Raw genomic sequence first — 25919 nt, 5'->3', positions numbered from 1 at the left:
AATTACAATAACAATTTACACAGGGAGCACTTGCACTTTGACACTAATCAGCAGAGGTAAAGTGCCCAAAGCATCTAAGCCAGCAAAAACGAAATCCAGCACACCGTCAAAAATACAGGAGGAGGAGGCAAAAAGACAGGGGAAACCACACCAAGGATGCCAGGTCTAACACAAACTCATAAATCACTTCAAGTGGGATGGTACTTGACAGGCAAATCCCAGAGTAGATGTACACAAGGTAAGCTCTACTCAGTCACTTGATGCTTCAGTAATAAGACAACGTAATCAGAACTGATAACTAAAATAGAGATGTGGCCAGTCTATTCAGGACCGTGACGGAGTGGACAGGCTAGACCTCTCCTTTCTGACCTATTCATGGTTCAACTTTACCGCCTCCTGCTGGGCAGCTGACAGAGCAATGGTGTGTGATGGAGGACAGGGCTGTGAAATAGATTAGGTGGCACATACAGCCGTCACAATGCTGCTCTGTAGGTAGCAAAATATCACTAGCCTAATCTCCCACCCACGTGATCCTTCACACTCCAAACCCATCCTTCACTCATGCCAGTGAGCGTCTGTGCTGCTCCCATCAATCTAGACACAGCAATCCATCTTCCTTCTACCTCCAGGCCAGACATCAAATGAATGATAATTCATCGGGGGTAGGTTTGGAGGGGGGGAGGGGGTGGGGTGCAGGACTGTGATAGAAACAGTCATCAAATGCAAGGGCAGGACTGTCACTATGTTGGTACTGTGCTTGAATGACAGTGCTGCTTGCTCTGCGGAAGTTAATGGATGGTACTGAATGAATGTATGTATGTGGTCTTGTAAAGCGCACTGCTGCCCTGAGGCGTTGTGGCGCTGTAGACCGCTGGGGAACCCGTCCTGGCTATCCCTGTGAGATGGTCCCTACTGGGTATCTCCAAGGTGAAACCAGGCATCCCCGGCGTCTGTGGGGGGCCGTTGTAGAGATGAGGCAAGCTAATGCCCAGAGTTGCCGAGTGTGATCCCTGGTTAGAGTAGGCACCGAGGCGAGAATTATCAAGTCCGCTGACCCTGGTTCACGACCCTGCCGCGTCGGGAATTGAACCCTGGTCCCGGGCCGTTCTCTGCTTCCGGGTCTGCCGCCTCTAACCAGTGAGCCACACCACTCCACTTGAATGAAGGAGCAGTGGGTGGAGAGGAAAACAGGGAGCAAACTTGAAGATCTGCTTAGGAAGGGGGCTTAGTCTGAAAGGCCTAAGGATTGAAGCATCATCGGGAGGGAATGATAAAGCGATACAGAGATTACGAAACTTAGGAAAAGTGCAAATACATCTAAAGCAGACAAAGAAGCTGTGCTGGAGGTAAAAGAGAAGGAGGTACAGAGTACTGAGATGTGCTGGGTAAAGGAAGACCAAGGGCAGTATGCAGTCAGAAAGGGGACATACAAAAATGGGCGAAAAAAACCAGATTGCGGTTCTTTAGGTCCCTTTATGTTTCACACCAGAGGACATTCTATAGAAAGTGCCCCGACCATGCAATGTTCATGTGTTCCTGCTTTGTGCATCCCCCGGGGCATTTTAGTGCCACAGCAATGGTCGCAGATGCTTGAGCGGACCCACTGTAATGCAGATAGCGCTGGCGCTACATGTGAGTCTGCCCTATTTCAAGAGGACATTCTCTCATTTGCATGGGGGTGTGGACTCATACAAATGAGAACATACTTTTGCTTCTGCACCCTTGCCGTAAAATGGATCAGGGCACAGAGGCAAACCTGCCTTCAGGAAGTGCACTTAATATGTGCACAAAAAGGTGCAGCACTTTCCGTGCGCCTCCAAAAGGCAGCCCTCAGGAGGGGAGTAAGGGAATCCCCAGGCATCTTTTTGCAGGCGAGTGCAGCCCCTCACTGCAGCCGCTTGCAAGGGGATCCCTCTCACCTCATGAAAGTGAGGGCGGTTGCTGCCTCGTATTTCACTTGAATGCGCTGCCCCGGGGCAGCACAGGTTCACAGTAGCACGGCGCACTTTCCCTGTGTCTGCACACAGTGAATCTATTTAAAGATGCACCGTGGTGCAAATAGGGAACGTGTGCCATATATATGTAATATGCCTGGCAGGTAGGTGACCTTACCTCACACAAAGTCAAATACCAGAGTTTCTCATTGGGCTAATTCTATTATATTTCTACTATGAAGAAACTACTACAATAATGGAAAGATGTGGATTGAAGCAATGCATATCTTAAAATAGTAGAGAAAGATAAGACCAAAAACATACTCTGTCCACCTGCACGGTCAAGAACAAACATTGCAGCAATTGCTCCAGTCACAACAAACCCATATAGCTGATAAATCCCATATCAGCATAATAGCATCACCAGCATCAATAAAAAATACCAGAATCCTTACATTTCCAAAGCATACCCCATATTATCTATAGATCTTTCTACTCAATGCATCAGAAGAAGTTCTTCAGCAGCCACAAGAACACCTCCAAACACTGCAGTACTAATAAACATCAAAAACACCACCCATGATAAGTAAAACCCAGTATGATACTACAACAAAGAGAAATTGACAGATAGACATCACAAGAGGAAATGAAACTCAAATATATCTGAAACTACATACTTTCATGTATAAACTGAAAGAATGTCTTAAAATCGAAATTGTCAAGCGCTAGATATAAACATGAACAGCCTGTAATTGAAACTGGGTATTCCGAGTGGAGAAAGTGAATATTACACTAACAAACCAAGAAAGATCTATAAATACTGTAGATAGCAACGTTAACTAAAAAAACTAAAATCCTACAGAATATGAGTCAATTTGACTTCCAAGAACAGAAAATCTCACTGAGAACAATAATGCTATTGTTCACAAAATAGATAAAACAGCAAACAGGAAGGCAAGGTGTGGTGAACAGAACCCAAAATATAAGGAGAGGTTATCTTAGATATCCATAAATTTCCAAAGTAATCCCAGCTCGAAAACGTCCGATTCTGCCTCACTTTCTACCAAATTCTTGAAATCTAACACTATTGAGCAAAGTATGAATGTAAAGGCAAAAGAACAGTACAGTACTGCAATACCATCCCAGACCATCTTCAAAATGTAAGTACACATTTCCTCTCCAACCAGACGAAGTTGTAGCAACTAATCAACTTCTCGATGCTACAACCTAGTTGAGACTACTTCATAATTCAAGACAACCCGTCAATCCAATTCCAAAAACCATAAGGACACCCGATTTTTATAAAATTACTACAACGAGCTCAACATCCAAGAGGTTCAGAGGATGATTCAGTTGAACACATCATCATCAACATCTGTTAAGAGGAAACTTCTGGATCTGCCATAGTGCAAGACTGACCTCAACACAAAACAAACAAGCATTTGCAATGCAATAGGTCTCACATTTGATAGGAGTTTAAGCTATTGACATTGTAATGACAATGCCTTTTATTTAAGTTTCAAAAACTAACACGTAAATAAAAGGCATTGCCATTTACAATGCCAATAGCTCAAACTCTCACAACTGCGAGACCTATTGCATTGCAAAGCTTGTTATTTAAAGCCATCTTTATAAGCATTTTCAGCACACACTTTACAGCGGCTTTGCCAGCTCATGCCAGCCGGACAAGCATCTCAATCTGAATAACGCTTCCAACATAATGTTTGATATCATGTTGAGCTGTTTCTGCGTACTCTTCAGTTACATGTCCTTAAGATGTTACAAAAAAATCGGACACACATATAAACAATATCCAAACTTGCAGTCGTCGTGTTCTATATACCTCTTGATGGCGGAAGTGTCCCAGCCACCCTGTGATATACGAGCCCCATACAAGCATTCCCCTAGTGTACTAACGTGTATCACCGCTTGGATTCAAGCCCAAAGCATGTATTTGACCTACATTCCCTCAGCCTCTCCATGACAAAAATCTACAGAAACAGCAACTTCTGTTATATATAGCGCTCAGAAACGAAACGGGTGCTAGATAAAAACAAATGATAATTCTTCTTTTAAAACCACCATTCATGGACAGCACGTGTATCCCTCGATGCTCCCGTCAAGCTTTGAAAACACCTATATGGCCTTACTTGAGTGCTTTCCTGTCGCTGCACTCCAGTTGCCAACCCCTTGCCTGCGAGGTCCATGCTGTTTGTAAACCTCCCTGCTCATCACGCATGCATTCTGTGAAGTCCCTCCACCCTCCTGCTAGTCTCACACACGCTTGGCTGACCCTACCCTACCGCTCTGGATCTTTTTTTTGTTGCAGTTTTAATTGCGTGAACTCGACCCGAAGGTATCAGGGAGTTTTACTTACATGAGCACCAGTTGCATTACAGACTGACAGCCTGACACATTAATTTCTAGGCACGGGAGATTAAGTGGTTTGCACAGGATGCTTGAGCATCCCGCTGAGATTCCCATTGGCCCGCAGCCGACATTGATTGATTGCCTCCAGGGTGATTGGGTGGATGGCTGCGAGACGATCAGGGTAGTGATAGGAAGGGGCCTAGTGATGTCAGAGGTTAGTCGAGATGGAAGAAGAGGGCGGGGAGTTTGTGGAACGGAATAAAGGGGTGTGGCGGGGCAGCAGGTTCTTAATTGTCTGGAAGTTTCACATTACACAGGGAACGTTGCATGCTATAGAACCCCGGGCACATTTTGATCCACAAGTGCCGGTGCTGATTTATGCAGCCAGTCCCTGCGTGCACTGTACGCTCTGCACCTGAAACATTCTTGGAACGATGCAATCGGAAAGCAAGCATTTGTTCTTTGGCAAAATTTGCAGAGCATGTCCAGCGTAACACAGTGCAGCCCTTTATATATATAGAGTGGAGAAGGACAGAGGGACTGACTGGCTCCCTCGTGGTGGGTCCCCCACTATGTTGACAAACTGCGGGGGCACCCGATGACCCAAGGGAACTGTGCTGTCACTGGCCCCCGGTGGGGGTGCTTGGTGCAGTTTGCGCTGCCCTGGCGTGACAGGGAGCAAATTGGTCCAAGTGATTGGCAGGCGGGCTCGAAGCTCGGTCGGGGCACGAGCAAAAGGAAGCGAACGGCAGCGGCAGAGGCTGCAACGGCAGGCTATACTGTAACGAGGCCCGGCGGGAGGCGCCGACTGTGAGCCTACGCCACGAGGCGGACTCCAGGCACTGGACACACACACAGGAGATGGGCACCGGCCTGCAACAGGGGCCTGCTCGTGCACCAATACTGACTGGGCTGTGCCGGTGCCCCAGCGCCAGAACAAAGAACTGGTAAGTGCGCCTGCTGCTACCACCTCAACGAAGCTGGGGCTGGAGACTGTTGTGCTGGGGCTGAGAGTCCATGAGCAAGAACACCCACCGGATGGAGAGGTGAGCCGCTGGGGGGCGCCGGGCGTGGTCGCGGTCCCAGAGTGCGCGGGCACATGAACTAAAAGCTAAGAGAAGACACCATGCGCATGCACATGGCCTGTCCGTGCGCGCACATGGTTTGTCTTCCTTCGCTACAAAAACTCACAACAATAGCCTCGCCAAGGTGAAGCAGCGCATGTTAGGCGAGACCTAAAAACCCTTCTCCAACAAGAAAAACCTGCTTAGGTCAGAGTAAACAGGCTGAGGTGTGCCAGGTTTCTTACCCTCTCCCCATTTAATTAACTTTATAATTTCATTGGGGACTATTTGAAACAGATAAACTTTGATATCTCTAAACAGCATAACTAGAAAATCACAATATTTTCGTTTGCGGATAATGCAGCCTTACACTAATTGAGAGAGCCATATATGCACCATCCCCTTAAGGGCTTTGGGGTGTACAGCGCTTAAAAAAGTGGAGCAATACAGTCAACAAATCGAAGTTCTCAGTGCTCGAAGGGACTCCTGTTAGGGGAACATTTGAATTATTAACTAGCTCTTAGACCAATTTATTGATTTTAAGTACTTTAGAATACGTTTTGATGCAAAGTTGACCCTGGAGAGCATAGAAATGAACGTTCATGTAAACTGGGACAACCACTGGGGCTGTATTGAGATATAAGCAAAAAACGGGCAGTCGCAGAGTAAAAAGTTGTACGTTTTTCAATTGAAGGCAGCAACAGCCTCTGGTGCAGAACTGTGCGGACAGAGATCCAGTGGATACAGAAATTGAAACTGAAAATAGCTGCAGGTCTGTTTCACGGCTGGAGCCTTGTACTCCTTCGATATTCTTGCATTTAAAGCTTGGTATCAATCTTCTGGCAGGCAAAATTGCACTTTGGCCACTTTTAGTTTGTGTTGAAGCACACAGGGAAGCCACGCTCATTGAAGTTGGATGTGTGACCAATAATCGATCGCTCTCATTAAGAGCACCCTTAGGGAGCTTGGGTGCGAGTTGTGGGCAACCCTTGTCGTACAGGCGGATAGTACTGCTAAGATACATTAGAAGTACAAGCCTCTTAAACACATGAAAACTTTCCAAAACATTAAACAGGAGTTCCTGGCATTTGGATACCTCGCCCATAAGGGAAATGAAGGCTTTAAACTTCACTTAGATATTATTAATACTGAAGTTCGCCATTTTTTCTATCTCATGTTTAGATTCAATACACAGTCAAAACCTGACCTTAAGTCCAAATAGTACTATTGATCGCAGCGTTACGATCTGACAAACTACCTGCCATTTTATACTTTTTTTTACATCAAATCTTATAGGGCACACAGAAAGTAGCAGTTCCCTTTTTTCAAGAATTATAATATTACGAGCCCTACTGATGCCTTAACTTTGAACTGATATTGCATCAATTCAATAGCATCTTATCTTTGGTGTGCCTGGTTTATTACTCGCAGCCTCCAGCAGGGGAATGGGAGTGTGTCACCATGATGGTCTTCTTATTTTTTAATCTGTTTCTTAATTTTGTTAAATTCAATAGTTTCAGGTGCTTTTTTTAAATATGAAGTTTTGCATACGTACATAATAGAACACATTTAGAATCAGCCATTTAGATCGGTCAAATTTCCCGCTTATACTATGCATGGTCTTTGGCAAGGAGACTTGGCAACCAAAACAGTCACATATTTAGTAGATAATGCACACATAATGAATGTATAATAACTAAAAGCAAACAACCACTTATTCTGATTCTATATCCTTATGAAAAGTTATCGGAGTACCCAATGCTCCATTGTCTGCCTGATTTGGGACAGCGTGATTAGTCCCCTCAGAGTGCCTGAGGGCTACATACTCTCTGTCATTGACTATCTACAGCCTCACACTGTTCAGCTCTCTGCTTTCCCTTTTGCTTTATATTTTGCCGGCAAGGGTAAAGGAGACCCATTACCTTCTTTTCCATTGACCTCAGTTCTATCTCCAATCTGCATGGGTGCCTAACTAACTCTGTATGGACCCCAGTGCAAGTTCAAATTCAGGTGTCTTGCATGTATACTTTGAAGGTTTCCCATTTTATCAGTGTGACTCACACAGTTCCCACAATCTGGTGCAAATATGGTGAAAGCTCACCTCTGAGCATATCTCTATAACCCAATTCACCGAATGTGGACGACTGCAATTTCCAGTTACGGATTCTGAGGAGTGTCCCACCCCACTGCAGTGATATCAGCAAAGTGTTGTGGTCAGCTAAAGTCTTGGTAAAGTACTCTGCGAATATGTTTCCTCAATTGTAGTATTGCGAAAAATAGGTATGGGGTAGGCAATGCCTGCAGGGGTGAGTAGTATGAATAATCCATATGTATCGGATATACAGTCCTCCACACTTCAGTCAGGCTCTAGTCCTCTACATATACAACTACTACTGAGTGAGTTTCCATTACACTCTGCAGTGGCTGGTATGATCTGTCTGTAAGCATGTCTACTGCACAAAGCAAAAGTGGTTTGTGAAGAAGTCCACCAATAGAGGTGCTATGTGCAACGTGAACTCCCACTAAGATAAAGGTTGTGCCATCGAGCCATGCACTTATGTGAACATAGCGCCCTTCATTGTTGAAGTGTTTTGTTTTTCAGCCTTAAAGGGTACCCCCTGGTTTGATCCAAGACAGCACTCCACTTTCATATGTGGAATAATTGTAGCTTCCATTGGTGCTTTAGCTTCATGCCATCCCTTTTATTAAGGTGTTTCATCTGGAGGAATGCAAAAAGGACCTAGTGTCAGAAAGTACGTATATACTTGGTGCATTTTAGTATCAGTTCCCAGGTCTCTAATGTTCCAGGTTAGGGATGCGTATCCGTTATAACCAACAATGTCCCCTACCCCCACTCTATGTTTAATGCCTTCCCCCAATCTGCCCCTTTCAGACTTGATCCTGCCCGGTCACCTATTAGAGCGGTGTATGCAATCGTGGTCCATGCACCCCATTTCTATTTTTCCCATTGGCAAATCTAACAAGAATCTCCAATAACAAGCCCTGGCCAGTGAGCCGAACACCAGAGGCAATAAATAATAAGAAAAATTGGGGCAATAGGTTCATCGGCCAGTGCCTACCACTCATGCTGCCCCTTTCATTCACCTTCCCGAGCTTGAGCTTTTAGTCTCTGCAACAGCAAACACCACACATACTGAACGTTCAGTGCTCGACTTGTGAATGGGTTGTCATGGAGCTAGCCACAATTCATATGGGCCTTCTCCCTCAGGCATCAAGCAATGTCATCCAGGGTTATGGGGATGAGAGAAAATAAACAGCAGTTATCCTCATCTTCTTTAGCATCTTAGCCAGTGCTTCAGCCCTGACCAATGTTGTCCGATTATTTTCATGGGGTCTCTTCACCAGGCGGATACTGTTGCCAACACCTTTCTTTCATTCTTGGTCATCTGGGCAACTGATGGTGCCTCTGTTTGATCCCTGCCCCTTTCTGGTCATTGCGGCAGGTATCTATGGAAACTACCACTTCTCCTTATGCTACACACCATTCGTTCAGTTCTATGCCTCCTGCAGTTAACTAAAGAATATTGCCCCTAAGCCTACTAATGTTTTCAACATCACTGGGAAAAGATGTGTGTAACAATGTTCAGCTTGCTAACTTTCAGTGTTATGGCCCGAAAATATCTCCACTGCTGCTGTACCACGGCCATGTAGCTTGGGAACAAGAGGATTCTGGTGTTATCCATCTCATAAGGGAAACATGGTTTACAACGCATGCGATACATCACACACCATTACAACGAGGTTGTTACAACGACTTGCTGTAGGGGACAGAAGGTTATGGATTTAAAATCCAACACCTTCCCTACTGTTGCACAGACTGGAGTTGGAAATTATTCTATTTCAAAATCCAGCATGCCACCCTACAGCAAGTCGCTGTAACAACTTGCTTTGTAATAGTATGCGATGTAACAACGTAGTCATTGTAATGACTGCGTTGTAATGGCATGCAATGTATTGCATGCGTTTTAACATGGCCTATTCATTACGTAAGGGCCATATATGCAAGCCCTTTGAGGAGCAAGGCTCGATCCTTGTAGTGCAACAATCTTGCTGTCATTGTTCTGGGTGGTGAACCTGGCTTCAGAGCGATTGCAGGACCTCAGCACACCCTTTCTGCAGCGAAGATGACTGATAATAGCGGCTATGTTTGAGCAGAACAAGCTTTCAAGGAATGCTTCTACCTCGTTGCCCTCCTTGCTTTCTGGAGACGTACTATTTGGGTATTATTTCGCTGGGACTGGTCCTTAGCATCCTCCACCCAGTACTGTAGAAGATGTATTCTCATAATCATGTCTGCTCTCCGAGTCTTCAATTCCACCATTGCAAGTGCCAGCTCGGCTACCATGGTTTCTGTCGGAGTTAGTTTTAAGGCCAATTTTCTCTGGTCTAGCAGAGTCAAATTCAATCCTACTGCAACTGATTATTATTTTTTAGGCCACTTCTCTTGCCAGTGATTGCTTGTGTGATGGGGTCTAGTTTTCCAGACTGCCCGTTTGTGGTGCTCCCTATCGGCCAAACTGTCCACAACATGGGTACACCTCCTTTGTTACTTTCCCCATGCTGATTTGAAAGATCAGACAGGGAAAAACTTTGGGCCGCCTAGATTTCCACATAGTTGTAGTTGAGGTGGTTGGATTCTTAGTCTTGTGCGAGTCCCAGCTTTTTGACAGTATCAATACCCAAAGGAAAAGGGGGAGAACATACTGCAGTCTCTCCTTCCTGTATGGCTGCCCATCTAGCCCACCTCCAGCTTTTTCACAAGGCCACTGACCAGTGGTGAACAGAGGGGTAGCTGGTTGATTGGCTCAGTCTGTGACAGCCTGTTCAGCTAAATATTTAGTATTGGCCTTCTGAATAAGGTCCACTTATGGGTTCACCCCAGTCAGCCTTTTCAGGGCTCGGTCTTCAGGCAACACTTGTTGGGTTGCAAATTCAGCAGCTAATCGAGGTCATGCTATCTTGCATGAAAGGCACACAGTTGTGGCATGTCATTGCCCTGTGGGTGCTCCTGCTATGAGTTCCGGAACCAACCCACTCACCAGGGGATACTCAGTGATACTCTACCAATACTACCCGGCTTGTAAGCAGTCCCACTAGCCTTGCAAGCCTTGCATCTGCACCTCAGTGCTCTAGCTTCAGGGTCCAATCTCCCACGTTCGGGTGACTCCATGCAGTCATCACTCTGTTAGCCACTGCCTCCCCATACAATACAAGCTCCTAGCCTCCTCCACACACGGTCATCAGGTCCTTCACTCTTCTGCATGTCCATGCTTGTGAGATATCAGGTTGTTGGTTGAGGGGTATGAAACCCTGCTTAAGCAACAGCCAAAATCCCTGACATAGTGAACCATAAAAAGTCCGGTTTAACTAAAGGCAATGTGGAAAGTATTTATGCAGCACGTAAACAGTAATAAAGTGAAAACACACTAAAAAAATCTGACGCCAATTTAGAAAACTAGTGTGAATATTAATAAATTAGTTACACCAAAACGTCAAAAATACAACCATTAGAACAGGAGTCACACATTTTCTAGGTTTTAAGTGAAAAATAGCACCTAAAGGAGCAAAGCTCCATCTAGTCCTGCCAGACCAGGGCAAAAGTCTAAAGTTATGGCTTAACGCAATGGAGCATGGTTCAGATGCACAAAGTAGATTGGGTCCAGTCTCCGCTTACCTTCAGACTTAGAAGAATATTGGGTGACAAATTACTGAGAAGGTAAAGTTCCATGGGGCAAGGCAGCCGCGGGGGCTCCGAGGAGGAGAAGATGAAGTGGTCATCAGGGAGCTGTCGAACGAAGTTGTGGGGAAGATGTGTACATTCAGACTGTCTCTTTTTTAGAAGTGGAAAATCTCAAGCGGGACAAAGCAGAATGATGAAGGCGAAGAGGGTTCCACAAGGCAAAACACCCTTTCTGGGAAGAGCCACTGACCAGGATTAGCTGCCGCAGAAAAGAATATAGTGAATAGTATTGGGTAGATGCACAGCCAATAGTTTGTTGAAAAGGTGAACACACTATGTAGAATAATGTAGGTTAAGGTTTACAGGTGCTCCGCAAGGTGAGTCCGAGGGCCCAACGGCGTCTTACTATATAAATGAAACGTGAGGTTAGAGGTGTCTCTAGTCTCATCCCTTAGCAGGCACACACATTGTTGTCTTTAGTGAAAACAAAAAGACTTCCACTCAATAGGTTTGATTAGGATTTTGCTGTATTTCTTGTGAATTATATATTCAGTTTCTTCAATTTTTCAAAAGATCATTTGTACATTTTCAAGGACTTTACGAACAATTTCTTAGTTCAGGCAATGTCTATGTTGTACATCCAATGCATTTCGGGCATTTTACTATGCCCTTCATCAGGGATTTGACACTCACTAATGTAGTCATCATGTCTTTTCTCTTCCAATTGCAGATGTTGCGCAATTTCTTAGCCTCTAATCCTGTGTTATAAAGCTCTCTGTCACTTTGTTGTTCAGCAGCGATATACCGACAATTCTCAAACTAACGATTGGACTCTGCTTTGCGTCACGTGAAAAGAATATAACATGAGCTTCTGTAAAGTCAGGCTGACGGGCAATGTGCCTTGGACAGATCGGCAAGCAGCTAGGTCCCAGACTCCTTAAGTTTCTCTGAGCACTTTTTGGCAAACAATTTTCCAAGCCCCAAGTTTTGGATTTGGATTATCTGGGCACCTTTGGCTACATTTTCAAAGGGTCAAGGGAACCACTTGTAGGACCATGACCCACTCAGGCTGGGTTCTGGAGCAGGTTTTAGATAGTTGGAGCATGTTCAGTCCCTTAGAATCAGATCAGGAGGCCAGACAACTAGCCCCTGAAGACACTCTGGAAGTTTTGGATTCAAACAGGAGAACAGGACTAAAACAGGGCAGTCCTCTGAGGGCATAAGTCAGGCTCCAAGCAGCACAGCAGTCTTCTTGGGGCAGGAGGGCAGCCCTCTGAAGTTCACAGCTGGCCACAGGCAGTAACAGCAGGCCCCAGAGTCCTTTCACAGGTCCAGAAATGAGTGGGTCTGAGGGTCCCCTTTTAATCCATTGTCCCCCTTTGAAGTGGAAGAAACTTCTGGAGTTTTCCCCCTACAGATGCTTCTGAGAATCCCTGCCTCCCAGCTGTGGTTCCAGTCTGTCTGCAGGCACAATATACTAGTGTGAAGTGCTTTGTGTGTGAGCTGCCGCAGGGTAATTTGAAGTTCAAGTGGGGCTGAGCACAGGTCCGCTGCGCCATCCTGCCTTGGATGGGCCATCCTGCCTACGCCCAGGCACTCGTGTGGGTGTCTGAAAGGAATACACAAAGGCCAACTGCCAATAACACCTAGTCATGTGACCCAGACTACAGGCACAAAATGGTTAGGACAAGAAAATGCCAATTTTCTAAAACTGCCATTTTCAGAATTGTGGCTTTAAATCCAACTTTACTATTAAAGAGGATTTTAAATTACAATTCCGTACACACCATATATGAAATTTCTACCTGCTCCCATACATCCGTTATCACTTATTAAATGTAGCAAGGTAACCCAATGTTATCCTATGGGAAAGTTAGGCCTCACAGAAGTGAAAAATTGATTTGTGAGTTTCATACAAGGACATCTAATACTTAGAAGTACAAGTTCAACTTTTTTAATACAACGCTCCCTGCCCTTTGGGCTGTTTAGGGTCTACACAAATGGCGTTTTATATGTATTAAAAAGGGAGTCTTAGGCTTGGCAAAAGGCTTATTTTGCCAAGTTGAATTGGCAGTTTCAAACCACATACAGGCTGCAATGGCAGGCCTGGGACATGTTTATGGGGCTACTTAAGTGGGTGCCATAATAAGTTCTACAGACCTACTAGCAGCGTTAAATAGATCAACCATGGGAATAGGGTATACCACTTTACTAGGGACTTATATGTAAATTAAATAGGCCAAACAGGTGTAGCCAATTTAACAATGTTTTAAGGAGCGAGCGCAAGCATTTTAGCACTGGTTAGCAATGGTAAAGCACACAGAGTTTAAAGACCAACTAAAACGAATTCGGCAAAATGGGAGGGTAGAAGGCAAAATGTTTGGGGGGGAGACCAATCTATGGCTGGCAAGTCTAACAATGGTCCTTCACATAGGATGCGGCAGGAGCTGTAAAACGGACCCTGGACAACTTTCCCCTCTCATTGAGCTCACACTCTGACCCAGCGGAGCAGGCATGTGATTCACCCACCCACAGCACTCAACACACCATAGTTTATCAACAAAGAACCGCCAGGCTGATGTGAAGCAACCATATTGGACATTCGGCAACCATAGGCCCACCAGCTTCAAACGTTGCTGGTCAACCGTTTCTCCTCTGTAGCGCAGGAGGCTGACTGCCCTCTTCCTCAACCACCTTACCTGCACCCATGACATTAGTGGAATGGGGCACCTTTTTGCTGGCGGGAAGACACGTCTCACTCATCAGCCCCTAGTCATGCCCATCATGATCCCCAATTTCATAAGTGCACCTTCTAATTGTGCCATTGCCAATGGGCTAACACTAGCTCCAATTGTCGTAACAGGATTTGGTGTGCATGTTCTATACAGTGTATACATTTGTACCGGCTATTGCCAACTTTCTCCAGTTGGCTCCTCAGTTCCCTTAAATGCTTCTTGTACTACACTTCTGCACGGATGGTCAACCTGAAAATGTTATGAATCAAGCCACTGCAACTTAAATCCATTTAATGACCAAGAGAAAGTAGGTTGACCTGTTCTTTCTCAAGTGCAAGAAAATTGCTTTAAAAAGGTCATCTGAATGAGTGAGGTACAGTCACAAATGAGTAAACCATGTAGTAGAGTACATAAATCTTGCACTAGGTTTATAAAGAAAGAACAAATTGTTTGTCAATTCAGATGCTACACCTGCAAAATACAACTCACATCGAAGTCAGCTGGTCATAAAGTGGCAGCATTTGCTGGTATATTTTCTTTGATAACAGGTATCACAATGATGTGCATTTATATGTATAAGACATTTATCAAGTTCATATTTTTTATTTTAGTCCAGAGGGTTTCAAGTATGTTGAATAACCATTATTCTACTATTGATGCTTAGGTAGACACCAAATAACTACCTTTAAAACAGCAATTCGACATAGATTATCTGTACTTTCTGCACATCTTGGAAACCTTTTCCCAGATATAGGTGATTTCTGATACATGGATGCTAAACTCACACTTTCTAAAAGGTGCGTAGGTGTCATTTTGGATCAGTCCCTATCAATACAGCACTATCTAAAAGTTGTTCACCACATCTAAATAATTTCTTTTAAATGCTTTTGATGCTGCCGCTTTTTTCTTTTTAGTCATTGATCTTGAGTTGTATCTGTAACAAGCATGGGCATAGCCAATAGGTCTCGCCTTTGGGACCTTCTAAGCCTTTAGCCATGCAGCACATTATCCTGGGTGCTGAGCTGCCAGAGATTGAAGAGCTATACAATTACTGCACAATGGGTCATGCAGTGTAATTCAGGAATACATGTTTGCTTCTGGAAATATTTATGGACACATGAAGCAGCCACGGCTAATGCACTTTTTAAAAAAGTGTATTAGCACTGTATGCTATGTACGCGGAGAAACTGACTGAATGCAGTATGGGCAGCAGCAGTGCAAGCTTAACACACACACACACACAGCTGTGCAAGCTTCACACACACACACAGCAGTGCAAGCTTCCCTCACACACACAACAGGCAGCCCAATGCAGGTTCCCTCGCAGAGACACTGACTGAATGCAGTATGGGCAGCAGCAGTGCAAGCTTCACACACACACACACAGCAGTGCAAGCTGCACACCCAGTAGTACAAGTTTCACACACACAAACACACACAGCAGTGCAAGCTTCACTCACACATACAACAGGCAGCGCAATGCAGGTTCCCTTGCAGAGACACTGACTGAATGCAGAATCAGCAGCAACACTGAAAGCTTCTCTCTCTCTCACACACACACACACACACACACACAGCAGTGCAAGTTGCACACCCAGCAGTGCAAGCTTAACACACACAGACGCACACACACAGCAGTGCAAGCTTCACTCACACACCCAACAGGCAGCGCAATGCAGGTTCGCTTGCAGAGACACTGACCGAATGCAGTATGGGCAGCAGCTGTGCAAGCTACACACACACACACACACACACACACACACACACAGCAGTGCAAGCTTCACTCACACACCATTGAGCCCGGATTGTACTGCTAGAAAATAAAATACAACTGCGAAACGCTCTAGATGACGCTTTCAGACCCCAAGTGATTGTATTTGATTCCTATAAACAGCAAGTTTGTAAAACAAGGTTTGCCTTCGCAAGCCCGCGCGAGACCCGTGCCTTCCCATCGTAAAACGATGTGCGCGCGGCACTGACATATTTGTATGCGTGAATGTTATGAGCTGAAGCGGATATCGCCAAACCCTCTCCTTGCGGCTGATTACATTTTAGGTGCACCGGAAACCCTGATACGGGAGGAGAAGAGGTGATTTATTTAACTTTAGCGCCTCTGTGATAACAACCTCTCAACTTCAATACGGCTGGAATAATGGAAATCTGAGCGCTGTGCTACTGGTGAGCAGCTTAAAACGTGGATATTTGACAAATAATTCCCCACCCCTCCTCAAGCGCCTTGAGACCCTCTGGGTATGTAGCGCGCTATATAAATTCTTTGACTTGACTTGACTTGACTTGAGGTGCTACTAAAAAGGATTTGATCATTGCTGCGAACCGGGTCCTCTAACGGAGGCAGAAGAGAATAAGCGTCACCTGGGACCTGCCTATAAATCCAAGGAGAAGCGGTAATTTAAAGGTGCAGGCCACTACGTATGTCAGGCAGCAGGCAGGACAAAAGCAATGACAGAAAAAAGTGCCAGGCTGCGCGTCCACAAAGTGAATGCGAAGCCTTTGAAATACGAAACCGAACAGATGGCAGGCAGCATGCCCCTGCTCATAACTGCAAGCCATAGGCTGGATAAAGTTTTATCAAAATATAGGTTTAGTAGGAGAGTAAATCCAGTGCAGTGCCTCACATGCTTCTGCACACAGCCCCAAGAAAGCAGGCTCTGCTGCCGGCAGATCACTTCAAGAGAAACATAAAAAAAGAACAACTCCGGGGCCTTAGTTGGGCCGAAGGTGTTGTCAACGAACTCTCACTGTACGCGGACGACATATTGGTGTATATGTCCAACCCCGCCGCCTCTGTTTATAATCTCTTTCACGTCCTGACCAATTTTGGAAAATATTCTGCCTACTCCATAAACTGTTTATATGAAAAAAACGGGGTTAACCCTGTGTCCCTCAGAACCTGGGTAGTCAATAGTTAAAGTAAAAATGGTTCCGTCGGGTGACAGCACAAATAATTTGCAAATGCTAATGTATGCAACTATACCAACAGAAAGAAACCTCCCTCTGACAAGAAAAACCAAACACAGGTTCTGGCAATAAATGAAAAAACACTGTATATAACTTATTATATTTGTATGCTTATCCCATTTAAATTCATTCAAAACAATTTATACAATCAACAGGGCTGACTGTCATTATATTAATAAAAGTGCAACAAAGAAAGTGACAAATAGTGAATAGTGGTCACGTGACAGAAGCAATATATACAATGAATTTCAATATGAACCACCTATACAAATATATACAAAATTCAAACTCATGAAGGCCATCCACGAATATGATTATACAGAATTCTATACATTTCTTTTCATCTCTCTAGAATTTCTACATACGGCCTATGTAGAAATGTCGACGTTTCGATCCTTTAAGGCACCAATGTTTGCGGTCGCAGCGGGACTTTCTCAAGACAAGCGTGTGGAGCACGACAGTCCTTGGACCCAAGTGCCTGTAGTTCACCTGGATTGGATTGAATCAAATTTCTTTAATCTTAAACTGTGCAGGCAACCAGTTAATGCTTCCCGATTACGCGTCACGTCCAACGGCTGCCGAGAGTCAGCTAGCGGACGGAGCATCTGAATCAATCAAACACTCACACCCAGTCAAAAGATCTGGGTTTAATCCATCAAAGTTCTTTAGCCCACTCTGCCACCCCAGAATCAGTGTTGATTCAGATGCTCCATCCATCACCACCCCCTTTGTACCGCTTTTGGCTGCCATAAGTGTGGCAGGGTATGCTCAGACGTGAGTCCCTTGCTCACTTTGCCACTGGATTCAAGCAAGCCGGGCTGAAGACGGCTGGAATGCCAGAAACCGGTCCTCGGAAGCTTGTTTCTGGTCCAGGGAAGACATGGCTTGACAGTTCGGGCTGGACTGTTCCCATGAGGCATAGGGTCAGACTGATTGCATATAGCCATGTCTGAACTGGGGTGGCAGAGTGGGCTAAAGAACGGTGATGGATTAAACCCAGATCTTTTGACTGGGTGTGAGTGTTTGATTGATTCAGATGCTCCGTCCATCACCACCCCTTTTGTACCGTATTTAAAATGCTAGCCCTTCCCCGCTTCCTATATGTCCACCAGAACTGCCCATTTCCGATTTCAGATTCCTTTTTCACCACTCTTGAGGGAGAAAATCGTTTATTACTGTGGGACGGCAAGGCACCTCGCATAGCTCTCCGTAAACTCACTAAGGGCTGGTACGATAGCGGTATTGCTCTACCTGATATGCGCCTGTATTACTGGGCGTCCCAACTAGTGGCCACTAATCAGTGGATCCATGGTACACCCACGGACCCGGCATTCCATCTCGAATGCTATCAGACGGGGCGTGAGGGTTACCTGGGGGCTCTATACAGCAGACCACAGCGTAATCGCTATGTAGGTCCCATGCAACAGACGGCGGTCATATGGCATCGCGCCACTAAGAGCCTTGGTTGGTCCAACAAGTTCACTAAGGCAACGCCCCTTTGGTCTTCGCAGAAGCTTGGCCTCCTCTGTTTCCAGCCGGGATTTGACAGATGGGATACTATTGGCATATCCACCGTTGGGGATTTGATGCACAAAGGGAAACTCCTATCCTTTCTAGAATTGTAACAGAAACACGCACTCTGACACAGGGAGGTCTTTCGATACCTCCAGGTTAAGCACACTATCCAGAAAAATATACCTGACCTCTCCTCCCTCCCAGAGGCCTCACCCTTAGAGGACAGATTGCTCTCTGAACCCCTGCTGACTAAGGTGATTTCCTGTACCTATCGCAAGCTCTGTAACAACTTACCTGACTCCTTTCCAGCTCTGCGTCACAAGTGGGAGGACGACGTGGGCGACTTAGAGGATACTGAATGGTTAGCGGTGCTAATGTCCCCAAGGGAATCTGCCATCTGCCACCTGCCACCGCTTCCGCTTGATACAGCTTAAAATACTCCATAGAACTTACATGTCCGGCCCGCTACTCGCTAAATTGGGTAGACGCCCGATGCCCAGTCTGCGTGGCTGCGTCATGACAGGTACCTTTTATCACACCTTATGGAATGCCCGGTGATTCAACCCCTATGGCAAGGGGCAGTTAAGAAAATGACGGAGGCATTGGGGAAACCAATTCCCATCACTCCCTGGGGAGGGATCCTCAATGTTTGGGAGGCGACCGACTTGACAGACATAGAACACCAGTGGTTGGCCCTAGTATGCCTCCTTATTAAATGATCCATAGCAATGCACTGGGGCTCTCCGGACCCCCCGCTTGTAATAAGATGGGTGGCGGAGATGGACAGGCTATGTTGGCCGAGAAAACCGTGTATAAACTTAGAGGTTGCCCCAAAAAGTGTGACAAGAAGTGGGGGCCGTGGAATGTGTACAGAGGCGAGATCTGCAGTTCTCCTACTGAGGACATGGCGATGGATAGGGCAAGATCTGCCCCCTAGAGATCTTTCAAATTAGGCATACATGTGGCTGAACTGTATTCTATTTTTGTTTCTGTGTCTTCATATATTGTTTGATATCTTTTGTTGTCATGGTAACAGTTAGGGCGAGGGCTGCTCTTTACAGATCCTCCAGCTCCGACATATATGTGGCTAAATTGTATTTTATGTCTTTGTATCCTTCTGTCCATATATTGCTTGATAAGCTCTGTTTTTCTTCTTAATAAAAAATAGTATTAAAAAAAAAAAAAGAACACAATAACTCAGCCACTCCCACCCAAACACACTGACCTATGCCCAGCAATATTTGTCGAGAGGACGTGGTGTGACATCCAGAGCAGCGGAGTTTGGAATTGAGGAACCAGGTGCGAGTCTTGGCATTGGTTCTCCCCTTGCCTAGTTAAAAAAAACGATTTATAAGCAGGATGATTATTTGTTAACAAAATGAAACAATGATGAAAGGGAAGACAAATCTAGCATGCTGATACAAGTAATTGTGAACTCTTACAGGAAGAAAAGCCAATATTTGCAAAACACGAGCAGAAACCAAATAAAGAAAAATAGTGCGCTCACACAAACCTACATGCACAAAAGGGCAAGCCTACAAGAAACAGGGCCATGCTCCATGGGAGGCGGTCGACACACAAAAAGGGACAAATAACCTGGATTGACCACACAGAAGCGAGCCTTTGCTAACACAAGCAAAGCAACAAATTAAAGGCACCAGGAGGGCTTTAAGCCCACAGAGTAGATACAGCAGGTTTCGAACATTGAATGCGCTGCTACGGCGAGACCTAAATGGTGGTGCCTGAAAGGACACATGCTCCGGGAGAGGGATAAACACAGGAAGAGGAAGTAAAGTCCAGACAGTTGATGAACAAGAAATAAGAAAATGAGAGTCGCAATAAAAACCACCAAAGGTAAGCAACGGGAGGACGCAAAGCCCACTGCAAGCTAACAGTAATTTTCACAATAGCCAGCGCATATGCTGTGTAGGAGTTGAAACCTAAATAGGCCAAAGCCTCCTACACACCTTGGTGTTGCTTAATTAGGAAAATAAAAGTTCACTGTAACAAAGGGCCCCATGGCTGGAGGGATTGTATACCCATGTGGCTCATGCTGGCAGATGCCAAGTGACAGGTAAGGTCTGCTTCTCATTTGCCATGTAAGACATCTAAATTCTTCCAACTAAAATAAATAATATATTTATTGAATTTTTAATAATGATACACCAGTCAGCACAAGGGACAACCCCCATGCCTGGGGACGAATATTACACAGTTTGTTCAGGATCGCTTTTAAAATATTTGCGAAAGACAAGATAGCGGCAACTGTCTCAATCTACATACAGCAAAATATAAAACTCCGAGCCACAAATCTGCTGACGTACTAAAGGTAAAACCTTACTTAATTTAAATGGGAGGCCTGAATAAAGAGTTCGCTATTTTACGCAAAGCACATGGTACAGCTGAACTTTAAGGCCTCAGTCCCCAGCAGCGGTCAGGACCAGTGTACACGAGGAAAAGGAATCCGGGCACACATACAGAATTATTAACATAGTCTTGGCTCAAAGACACAGACAGGGCTGTGACATATCACAACAGAATACATATGTTTTACCAACACAGTCCTGCCAATTTCCACATTCACCTCTTAGCACACCTGTAAAATAAGCAGGGATGACTGACTCATGTATAGTCTGTTATAAAGCATGCGTTAACACCGACTGGGTAATTGAGCAGCAGATGTACAACAGACAGTGACCACATCAGGGCAATTTTGTCTTCTGTCCGTGGAATGATTGTTGCTATATTTACACTTTCATGTATTAATTTGTAAGTATTTTATGTGGCCCCCATAGGAGTACCAAATCTTAATAAATATTTGAATTGAATTGGAATTGTGTGAAGTTATCCAATGTTAATTTACAGTGCGAGTGAGATGCTCTTTAGCAAATAAAAATTCATGATAGACTGAAGCAAGAGGCAATAGCATCTCTACAGATCATGTTTAGGGGACAGAAAAGGGTCCACGGATACAACTGTTGGGGCCACTGGAAATACATGTGCACATGTGTGTATTAATGACACACAAGGTGCGCGAACACCTTTACTACAGAAAGTATTAGCAATGATTATGTTGAGGTCTTCTATTCACCCCAGGGTAATGCTAACTATGCAGCTAGCCAGTCACAGTTCAGTCCACTGTTGTGTGAGATTGGAGGTAGACTTGCCTAAATGAAGGTTTGCCTACAAAAGAAATGTGGGTTGGGGGTAGGGGTCTCATCCTATCCAACGTGCTTTTTCAGAGATGAAGGGAGTTAAAGGGCACCATGATATGTGAAATTAAAGCCACATGCAATATTTTTGCACAGGTTTTATAAGCGTTGCCAACCATTGTGTTGAGGCGTAAGGAGGAGAAAGAAAAATAAGGCAGAGAAGGAGGAGAAAAAGGCAGTTCAAATGAAGGAATAAGAAGGAAAAAAGGGTTCAAGAACAGATGCAGAACGAATAAGGTGCAGTACAAATGGAGAAAAGAAGGACAAAGGAGGAAGAAAAGTGAGATGAAGTGCGAGAATTCTTCATACCAACATCACTTTGGTGCAGTCTGAAACTAATTTCACATAAGGTTTCAGAACATCATAGTGAAAACCTGGAGTGAGCAGCCTTCGATGCTGGAACCACTTTTGACCAGACAGGACCAATAGGCCTTTACCTACAAGATAAAAAAACAAACAATGGTCATGCCATGAAAGCCAGTGCACAAATATTTTTCAAATGTAATTTAGAGGACCTTCCAAGAAAGAAATGTTAGTCTGTGCCCTGCACTAATTTCTATTCAGCATTTTAAGCTCAAATTAAAGCAGTAAGGGCCCCCATGTAGAGTTTGGTAGGCGGCCCACCCGTTCGCCATGGTGCATGAGTCACCAACTCTCCCACCCTGGGGGACTACCACTCTCCAGGTTTAAAGAACTCAACCGGCCTGGCAGAGACCCCTGTGGCTACAATAGAGCCGCCACCACAACAGCAAGTGGCTGCCATGTTTGACGTGGCGACTCAAGTTCAAGTTCAAAATGCTTTATTCGGTTTGCCGAACACAACTATATAAGCAGACAATTTAGCTAAATTACAAAAACTAAATAGAGCACGTAAAAAAGGCATCATCAAATACAGAAAGTGCCATATGCAATACAAAGTAAGCTACACAACGCTTCAGATACTATGCATATAATCCATACAAATCTCCTACTACAAACTTTTCTACGATATTTTGAGTTAATATATTATGTGTCAATTTTGCAATAAAGTGTCAAATGCTTTAAGCGTTTTGTGCAAGACTTGCTAAAGTACAAAAGACGGATGTACGTCATTACAACGCATGCTTTTACAACGCATGCCTTTACGACGCAACTTTTACAACGCAAGTAGTTACAACAACTTTCGTTGGGGGGCGCTGGATAGTGAATAGTTTAATTTACTATTCCGACACCAGTCCCCGTGGATAGTAGGGAAGGTGTTGGATAGTAAATTAAAACTATTCCCTATCCTAGAGCGTCCCCCAGCGCAAGTCGTTGTAATGGTTGCGTCATAAAGGTACTGCGTTGTAAAAGTTGCGCTGTAAATGCTGTTCCCCATTTTCCTGCTACAAACCTATTCTAAAATGTTTAAAACTATATTATATGCAAAAAAATTCGCAATAAAGTGTCAAATGCTAAGCATTTTTTTCAAAATGTGCTAGAGTGCATAAAAGTGTTGTATGCTTTCTTAGTTACACAATGTGCAAAAGGGCAAAATAAATTATAAGCAGGAGTAAGAACATCTTAAAAACGTGGCGACTCATTAAACTCGCAAAGTGAGATGTTGTTATTGTACATCAAAAAACTATTGACTCCGTAACCCTTGGAGTCTTCTCGAAGGGTGTGTGAAACTTTTATTTTTCTGTTTGGAACCAACAGGCTTTTTCAGGAGTCTCTAAGCGGATAATAAAATATATAAGTCCGTTGGCTTCAAATAGGGCAGAGGGTCTGTTGGACTTACACCGATGGCTCCACGCCCATCGGGCCAGTGGTGTGAGATCACTACCGTGAGAGCCAGTGGGGCACGGCTGGTGGATAGAGCAGGCAAACCGCCAGTGTGGTGGTCAGAGTGCTCTGCGATATCTGTGGCAAAGTACCCTATCCGTCAAACTCTAAATTGGGCCCTAAGCCTATCTAACAGAAATGCATTGGCAACAGTAAATGTGCTTTGTTGACAATGCGAAGCACATACATTCATAACCAGAGTATTACAGCAGGAGGTTGCTTAAGACAAAAGGTGAGAACACACAACACCACTGGACCTGCCAAGGTGAACAAAAATCTCAGTGTGAGGAGGGGCAGTGCCTTGGAGGGGGCAGGGCCTCGTGCCAGAAGTACTTAAAAGGCCCTTTTGCCCCCTCCAAAAAAAAGGACAATGCTTCCAGAGGCTGGAGCAGATATCCTGAGGTGTTTTTCAACCTCTTGATGAATGCCAGGCGGTCTAAGCCTCAGAAAACGAGCGGAAATCCCCATTTACAGTGGTTTTCAGCTCGTTTTTCCTGCCACTGTGTGATATTAGTTCCTCAACGGGTGACTGTTTGATAATAATAATCCACATTTGTAAAGCGCACAATCACCCGTAAGGGTCTCTAGGCGCTGGGCGCCATCGGGAAGATTAAGCAAGCTATTGCCCAGAGTCACATGGTGCTGGGCTAACCTGCTGCCGGTGCCAGGGTTCGAACCGTGATCCCCAGATTCCGGAGTCAGTCGCCCTAGCCGCGGCGCCACACCTCTTCGGTTCGAACCGTGATCCCCACCGTGATCCCCAGATTCCGGAGTCAGTCGCCCTAGCCGCGGCGCCACACCTCTTCCACCGGCGCAACACCTCTTCCATGGGAGCCGATATTGTGTGCCACACAGGGCCATTGTGTGAGTTGGCAGGTCTGCACCACCATTAGCCGTGTCTGCTTTATCTGTCCATTTAGTCCCAGAGTGGAGTGGATACTTCACTGCACCAGGGGGTAGGGAGGGGTATTTATTGGACATTTTGCCTCCATCTATAAAGGGTATTAAGTTGCAACCAAACGTAACACAAAATATATATTACACAGCATACCTGGTTGCTCTCAATGTGGAAAAATGACTCAGTGCAAGAAAGGTGAAGTCACTCAGAATATGGGCCTCCAGGTACAACTACATCTGCTATAAAAAATGTGACTTGAGTCGAATTCAGTGGGAATGGGTTACTGTTATTAAAATATAAAGGCAATAAGTCATTGCACTCTGCACTGGTTCATAATGAAGTCCAGTCATGATTGGAAAAAATGGAATTAGAAGAAGAGCATTGCTTCCAAAAGCAATCAGCAAGAAGGCTGCCCAAAGGAAAAGTATATTAACTGCTGCACTAAATAGAATGGTGTGTCAGCTTTCTTTAAATCTAACCTGCCAAAAATACTGGGTCACTCAGTAATTCTATTTAAATCTGCTCTGGACAATTAGGGTCGTCTGTATAAGAGTTACAAGCTCATAGGTACATTCCATTAAACAAATCCACATAGTGAGACATGTAAAAGAATATACTGTATAGTAATATAAGTACAATGATATGAAATATATAGTAAATATTGTCATTAGGGAAACATCCTTTACAACGCAACTTTTACCACGCAGAGCCTTTACGACACAACTATTACAATGCAAACCATTACAACGCATTGCTCTGGGGGGCGCTCTAGGATAGGGAATAGATTTAATTTACTATCCAACACCTTCCCTACTATCCACGGGGACTGGAGTTGGAATAGTAAATTAAACTATTCACTATCCAGCACCCCTCAACACTATGCGTTGTAAAGGCATGCGTGGTAAAAGCAGGCGTTGAAATGTCATACATCCTTGTCATTATTGCAACATTGATATTGTGACTATGGGCCAGATTTATATTTCAGAGGATAGGTTACTCCATCACATCTGTGACGGATATCACATCTGCCGAAATATAAATCCCAAAATAACATAAAATAATGAGTATTTGTAAAGCGCATGTTCACCACTACAGGTAGCGGCAACAGATGGCTATTGTTCCCCAACTCAATGGTACTCATTTTATCGACCTCAGAAGGATGAAAGGCAGAGTGGACCGGCGGGGATTTGAACCTGTGACAATGAAGTTAATCAAACACAGGCCCCTATAATGGATGCAATAGTCGACTAGGCTATCAGACCAAAATATATTTTTCAGAGATAAAATATGTCAATACATACCGATCCAAGGAACTACAAAATCGTAGGACAAGTCCGATTTGGGATCTGTAAAATGAAAGCCAGGAAATTAAAAAAGAATGCTGTCAATTATATTACACTTCGTTAATTCAGCAGTGAAGCATGTGATCAAAGACAGCTTAGGGGCAGCTGTCCTGGATCAATGTGTAGGAATTGATAACCTTTTGCAATGGCTCACAGTTAGCAGGGACAGAGAAAATACTTGTTCCCATTGCCATGTTAAGGGGATCCCGGGAGAGATTAAGAACGAAAATATCTACGCTTTTAGATGGAGACAAAAACAAACGCTTAACTATCAGGCAAGTACAGAAAAACAAGCAGACATACATTTTCAAAATGGAAGGACAAAATGCGAAAGAAAATAGCTATGCAAAAAATATTTATATCAG

General features: G+C 44.6%; 1 protein-coding gene across 1 annotated transcript in view; it reads right to left on the bottom strand.

The window, feature by feature from the left end:
- Window positions 1–25919, bottom strand: part of LOC147747127 (cytochrome P450 4B1-like) — a 189979-nt gene that overhangs the window by 93564 nt on the left and 70496 nt on the right. The window contains exons 3-4 of the mRNA XM_086952386.1: window positions 25513–25557; window positions 21820–21947 (exon numbers count right to left, since the gene is read on the bottom strand). Of these exons, the coding sequence (XP_086808512.1) occupies window positions 21820–21947; window positions 25513–25557 (173 nt within the window). The remainder of the gene's footprint in view (window positions 1–21819; window positions 21948–25512; window positions 25558–25919) is intronic.

The sequence above is a fragment of the Lissotriton vulgaris genome, chromosome 1_1, assembly GCF_964263255.1.
Source record: "Lissotriton vulgaris chromosome 1_1, aLisVul1.2, whole genome shotgun sequence".
NCBI lineage: Eukaryota > Metazoa > Chordata > Amphibia > Caudata > Salamandridae > Lissotriton > Lissotriton vulgaris.
This window is presented reverse-complemented; position numbering and strand designations above follow the sequence as displayed.